Source organism: Pundamilia nyererei, unplaced genomic scaffold, assembly GCF_000239375.1.
Source record: "Pundamilia nyererei isolate P.nyererei 1_Seehausen unplaced genomic scaffold, PunNye1.0 scaffold00004, whole genome shotgun sequence".
Lineage (NCBI taxonomy): Eukaryota > Metazoa > Chordata > Actinopteri > Cichliformes > Cichlidae > Pundamilia > Pundamilia nyererei.
In genome coordinates, this window is record NW_005187405.1 from 6016266 (window position 1) to 6023326 (window position 7061).

Here is a 7061-nt window from a genome sequence, read left to right on the forward strand (position 1 = left end):
TCACAATTACAGAAAAAGTTCATGTATAATATCTTACAATTGGATGTCAATAGCATTTCTCAGTTTACTATGGACCAAACTTCAATATAGTTGTAATATTTTAAAGCGGGGGTGTCAAACTACCTTTAATTAACAGGCCACATTCAGCCCAATATAATCTCAAGTGAGCTGTGTAGTCCAGCTAAACAAATGCACAAAAACCTTTTAATATAAATGTGTGTGACATAAATATGTGTTTATATCAGCATTACATGTCTGAAAGAATTAGTGCAATTTCAGCACTATGGGTGCATGGGTGCTACATGTGCATTACACATCACGTTGTAATAAAAAAAATGTTTTTGGATCTAAATAACTACAGGCTTTAGTGCAGCTGACTTTAATGGAGGCTGAAATGAGTGATTTCTCCAGAATTACAAAGTCATACAAACGGAAACTAAAAATAATTGAACCCCCCCCCGACATTTACAATACACAATAATAAACAATATAGTTATTTAAAAAAATTTTTTAAAATGAAGTTAATAACAGTACAATACTGGTACTGTGTAAGAGAAAAGCTCAAATTGCATTAATAAATAATATGTACACCATAAATCTAAGAAAAACAGCTGCTTGAAGATATAATGCTAAGTATTTAGGTTTTATATCAATTTTCAGAGCTGATATATCCCACTTGGACCCACTGAAAGTAGAACCGGCTGGACAGGACAGCTTTGTGAAATTCTCCTCCCTAACTGACCTCTGTAACAAAAGCTGCCAGTCCCAGGAACAGGTGGCTCCTTATGTTGGAGAGGCATAAAAGGGGCATTTGTCAGGGGCCCGAGAATCCGAGCACTTATTTCAGTCTGCAGCTAAAGTGCAGCGAAGGAGTGTCCATTTATTGTTAACTATCTGCTTCGTGGATAAGATGAAAGAAAAGATTTTATGCTGTGTGGTATGTGTGAAATCACCACTGCCCTCCACATTACTAGCTCAGCTCGACCTCACTTTGAACCGGGGCATGTGACTCCTCGTTCACCCTTGCTGTGCGTATTAAACCAAAACCACGACGAGTTTTTGAACGGCTTGAATTGCGGATTTGTTACACGATGCATCTTTTCATCTTCTCCCCTGTTCTCCCGGGAATACTGCTCTAATAGTTCACGGGAACGGTTAAAAAAACGCCACCGTTTACAAGCGCAGATACAAGCTTATTGTAAACTCGCGCCTCATTGGCCCGGTCAAATACAACCCCGCTCCTGATTGGCTGATAGTGTCCTGTTGACCGAAGGTGGACTCCCAGAGAGTCGGGAACAGTGGAGGCAAAAAAAAAGAAAAAAAAAAAAAATTCCGAACTGCACCATGCGCCTCCACTGAGTAGGTTTGGATTAATCACCGGAAAGTCGTTTGTACTCAGACTCTATTAAATTATGACAACGCCCTCCACACTGGACCATATACGATATGTTTGTACTTTTTCTGTGGGTTTTTATGGATAAGCATCGCCGTCGTTGACAGCCTGTAATGACGCTTCTCAACTACACAGGTAACTTTGTTTTAACTCCAACCGTTAGCATGGAGGCTAACTGTTAGCAGCCTGTTGCCGCAGTTTGCTTGGTTGTCGCTTTTGCCCACTTTGCTAGTTTTACAGGGAGCTTCCATAAACACGCAAAAGGGGCAGCAGTGCCTCGCGTGGACGTTTGGACCGCTTTTATTGTGGTATTTTATGTAAAGTAACAAAGGGAAAAGCTTCTTTTGTTGAGCGCTCGGGAACAACAGCTCGGCATGCTCCCTTCGTGTCTCATTTAAACATTGATTTCAATCAAGTGATTGAAATCCATACTCTAAAAAGCACAAACGTCGGCTTTGTCGTGAAACACAAACGGCAAATAAAGTTCGTGTGTTTTTATTTTGTAAGAAATAATTTCTGTGGGGTTTCGTGTCTCAATTTTGAATGCGACGGACATATTTCGCCCAGCCTCCCGACAGTCCCCAGTCCACTTGTTGCTGGCTATTCAGTTAATGCACCGCTGGCTCTCCACGTTGTTGTGCTTTACGCTGGTTATAGTCCTGGTGTTGGCTACTACAACATTAGACTTCATTAAGTTAGTTAAAATGAATTATTATTACAGTTGACTATCAAATTAAGTTTGTTCTAACTTTTTATGATGTGCCGTCACATAGTATTACCCTGAATCAGCCTGTTTTCAAGCACCTGAGTGTGAAGCTCTCCAAGGATGAGACACAAAAACAGCATTTAGAAGTAGCGTTTGGTTAGGACCCTGTTGCATAATGCTGATTGTCTAGAATTAATCACGAGTGGTCTGCTATTATAAACAACCAAGGTATTCATTCATGTTGTTTGTACAGACTCTTGGAGTAGTGTGAGATGTAATTGCTGTGCAGCTGATTCCTAAATCTGCCTTTGAATTCGTTTTTTTAAATGCACTAAACACATATGTCATCTCATATCTCTCAAACAGATGGATTAAGAAATCCAGCAAGTATGGAGGTGTGAATCTGATTGGAGCATTTTTTTTTTAACATCCTGGTGGAGCTACATTTTTCATGTGGTGCTTTACAGACATCAGCATTTTAACTGAAGCTAAATGATGGCATCACGGTGGGTTCCTTCTTGTGAAGACGATGAGAGGCAACGAGCAAGATCTTCTTTCTGTGAGGTGAGTATGAGTCAGACTTCTTTAAAGTCCTGAAATGTGTTAAATGCTGATGGCAAAAGGGATTTCTGTGGCCAACTGATTGCAGTTTCAGTGTTATCCCACCTCCTTCAGTTTGGTTTTGAGTGGGGGTGGGATTTGTTTGACACCAAGGACCAGCTGTTTGTGTTTGTAGCAACCCCTGCTGAATTCTTTTGCTCTTTATGTCAACAACGTGCCTCTTATCTATTCTTGTCATAAATATGCTCATCAGATTTTTGTTTCTTTTGAGTGCTTCAGATTTTTCTCAACTAAGATTGGCTGTGGTAGATGAACAGATCAAAAGAACAGGTTTTGGTTACAACATTTAATCAGATTTGAAATTATAATCAAACTCAAACGATGGTGTTTATTCAAGACCCGTCTTTCAGATTTTTAAGCTGTGACCCCTGTACCAGACAGGACACCATCTGCTCCTCTGAAAGCTTGCAGCCTGAATGAAGACCTTTATACTGTAATAAAGTAGGTAGCAACTGGGACTCTTTGAAATGAAAGGGCACCTATTTATAGTCTGTAGTTTTCTTTGATTTCCTCCATTGCCTTTAATCTAATATTCAGCTTGTCATTTAAGCCTCCCAAGTTTGCATGATCACCATCCCTAAATGAGGGACATACAGGTGATTATGTTGTTACTTTAAACTAGGTAGATGTGCTGAATTTGATTTTTGTATCTCAGACTCAAGGCAGCAGATAATGCCTAAAAAATTATAATGAATCAATTACAGAGTAATAGAGTTGGTTTTCCGGGGTTTCTTTTTCTAATTTATTCACAGGGATGAGGTTTTTTTGTTTGTTTGTTTTTTCCTAAGAGGCCTGAAATTAAAATTTCTGGATCAACCAGCACACCACATACTAGCGCATTCACTGTTGAAGCTCATTCAACAGACACAGCCTTAGCTGCATCTCACTGTCACAGCTAAGAAAACAAACTTAGATGATGTGCTTACCTTTTGTTATTTCAGCCATCTGGATACATGCTTGCCACTACTACACTCATTTAATGAATGAATAATACAGCATGAGAGAAAATAGACAGTTCTTTTGCATAGGATCCCAGAAACCTGTTTGTGAATACTTTAGTAAGTGTTGATGTGCCATGAGGGAAAGCCACAGAATAGTGCCCTGAGAGGAAATCCTCCTTTTTAGCACTCCCTCTAATAAGACTACCACACAAACCAATTCATGTGCTAATTTTGAGCCGGAAACCCCCTGGAGTCTCTGGTTCAGGGATTTTCTGGAAATGATGACACTGGATTTAATTAATGACCTAAGAATTTTCCTAGGCGGATTTTCACTTTCTCTTAGTATCTTAAAAGAGCGTGCAATGGCTGCAGTCGTTGGGAATCAAGAAAATCATTTGGATACAAGACTTGCATATTAATTTAGAGAAAGCATGTCACTGTTGGTGTTCTTGGGATTACATCAGGGGGACGGGAGCTGGATCTGGGGGTGGGGGAAAAGTCTTTCTCACCCACCCTTGCTTAATTCTTTACTAGTCTGTCCTGTTCTTTTAAAGTTTTCTCATCCGTTATAACTATTAGACATGTGGAAAGTGTTTATAGTGAATACTGTGAAGCAGACGCTTAAAAATGGAGGAAAAATATCTGTTATTTGAATCAAGAGTTTGATTGGTGGCATTATCCTCCTCCACACTGGAGTGTCTGTCTGCTTTATCAGCTGAATAGTGCGTGGTATTCAGACATTGCAGCTGAATCCAAATAGCAGACAGCCCTTCCTCTGCTTGGATTTCAGACATTCATTTAGCGGCACAGTGCTGCTTAGTGCTGATGAGTGTGCTGTTGTGTGATTATGTGTGTTTTAGGAATTTCTATATTGGCCTATGGTGTTTACTAAATCAAACTCTATTGTATGGGTTTTCCCCCCCTACAGCTTCTGTATGATGAATGCCTTTTTCACGATGGATAATTCCAGCTTTTCATTCTCTAGTAGAACAACAGAAATGAGAGTGGTTGGAACTGGATTATTGTTTTGGATGATGAAGCATGATCCATATTTAGCACCGTAGGAGACCATTGACAAACAGACTTCCCCTGTCACCACAACCCTGGCTTCATTAAAGCTCAGTGTTTATCTGATTTAGGCTTGCTGCCTTTTTACAGAACCCTCTGCGCAGGCATCGTATGGTTAACTGATGGCAATCGGAAGGGAAAATTGACCTTCAATTGGATAGAAGTCGTCTGTTACTTCCTGTTGCGTTATGATTGTGTCTGCAGCGTCTCACGAGAGAACATACGAGATGGGCTGTGTGATTCAGTTTTTCCTCACTGTGTTGTAAAACATCTATGTCTACACATGGAAAACTGTGTGACATGCTCTGTGTCTTGTTCAAACAACTAAGAAAGATTACAGATGGTTACAGACAAATCCAATAAGAGGGGATATTTTCCTTTTTAACAACTGCTCACTAAATCATTTTGAAAGCAAAATGCCCGTTACACATGTCCCAGTGTTTTTGGTCCAAAACCTAAAATATAGGCAGTTCTATCAAATATGTTAACATGTTATTCGTTTTCAGTAGCTTGTATTTTTAGTAAAATTTGTGAGATAATGCCAGTGTTTTTGACATGTCTGCTCAGAAAACAAGTGGCATCAGTAATTTCACCCATTGAGGAGAATGAAAAGTTAAAGCAAATGATCCTGCAGAGAACTGAAGTATCACTACAACTCCTTGGTGCTGAGCTTTTTTGAAATTGTCTTTTTTTTTTTAATAATTCACTGCTAGTCTTTCGCGTATGCAAAGAGGCTTCTCCGTGCCCTCTGGGGTTTCAGTAACGATCAACAGAAAGTATGTTCAAAATTACAACCAAGGGGTGGGCTTACAGCTGCTGAGCAAGACTGTTTATTTACCAGCTTTAATGTTTATAACAGCAGCATTATATGACAAACTCATACGGGATGTAACAGGATTTCTTTCAGAAAAGTTGTTAATGCTGGCACGTTCGACCAGCACAGTGTGGACTAATGAGGATATTAAGCTTTATAAGACAACGAGATAAGACAATGGTTGTGCCGTGATTTTTTTTTCCCTTTTTTTTGAGTGTGGGGTATATTTTTTTTAAAATTTTTAATTATCACTCAAAGAGAAACCAACAGTATGTCTTGTCTTGGTTTTTTTTTTTTTTGTGTTGTTTTTTTTGGGTGGGGGGGGTTCTCTCCCCCTCCCCCCCCCGCCTTTTCACATTGTGCAAAACTTCTATGTGCCCTCTTTCACAGGTGGTGCTCTCTGCTGCTGACAGAGCAGAGTAGATTCAGATAGACGCGTTCTTGCAACAGGCGAGTAGGATCTCTGACAGCGGTACAGGAGATGGCTTGTCCCAAAAGTTGCTCGTTTGGTTTCTAGTTGTTTTTGTTTATAAAAGATTTCTAGAGAGATTTCTATGAGAGGTGACTAATTCTACTGATAAAGTAGCTAAGCTGACAACAGTGAGAGGTGAAGGAAAGAGGATCACTGCTGTGAGTGAGAGGGGGTATCAGGTGCCAAGGTGAGATGGCATTTCCACATTTTAAAACAACAGAGATCAAATTACTGCTCAACAAACCAGAAGTCAAATGTGTGCTAGTAATGGAGTACACCTCGGCCTGAAGGAATGCCATTTGGGTTTTATGTGACACTAAGACTACGTCCACACTAGCCCGGATAGATGTGAAAACGGCATTTTCATCTGAAAACGCTCTGTGTCCACACTAGCGTTTTCAGTCGTTTTCACAGAGTTGTGCGTCCACATTGAAACGGCCAAAAACGCTTGCATTCCAGTTCTGCGCTTTCACAAAAGCGAGTGAGAATTAAAGAATTTGAAGAAAAGCTATCTGTACAAATGATATTAATCTTTTTTAGGGCTGTCAAAATTGAGAGCAGTCAAAACAACTGCTGTATAATGCACTCTGCTATCTTTGTTTAATTGGTCACATGACTGCATCACATGACTGAAATGCGTCATCATCTTAGAAAGCCTGCGTTTTCGAGTGTCCGCAACGGGACAGCTCCGTTTTGAAATGTATGCGTTTTCAAGAGCGTTTTCAAAACGCTGTGTTTTTCCTTGGGGAAAGCGCCGTCTCAGGGTGGACGGGAGGCCAAAACGGAGAGAAAACGATGCGCTTTCAAACAAAAATGCATTAGTGTGGACTAGGGCTGGGCGATATATCGTGTTTTTTTTTTTGTTTTGTTTTTTTCAAAATATCGATATATTTTCATACGAGATATAAACGATATTGTCACATCTTATATCGATATAGTCTATGTTACGTTATAATTATACTTGTGGAGCCGCAGGTTTGCCTCTCTTTCGTCCACTTTTGTCTCTACGCAACGTTACTCGCAACTCCGCCTCCCCCATAGCTTCA

At 40.0% G+C, this 7061-nt stretch overlaps 1 protein-coding gene across 1 annotated transcript in view; it reads left to right on the forward strand.

The window, feature by feature from the left end:
* Nucleotides 1-1274: 1274 nt before the first annotated feature.
* The window catches only part of arhgap21b (Rho GTPase activating protein 21b), a 36630-nt gene continuing 30843 nt past the window's right edge, over nt 1275-7061 (forward strand). Inside the window, exons 1-2 of the mRNA XM_013911572.1 lie at nt 1275-1528; nt 2466-2663. Of these exons, the coding sequence (XP_013767026.1) occupies nt 2592-2663 (72 nt within the window). The 5' untranslated portion in view covers nt 1275-1528; nt 2466-2591. The remainder of the gene's footprint in view (nt 1529-2465; nt 2664-7061) is intronic.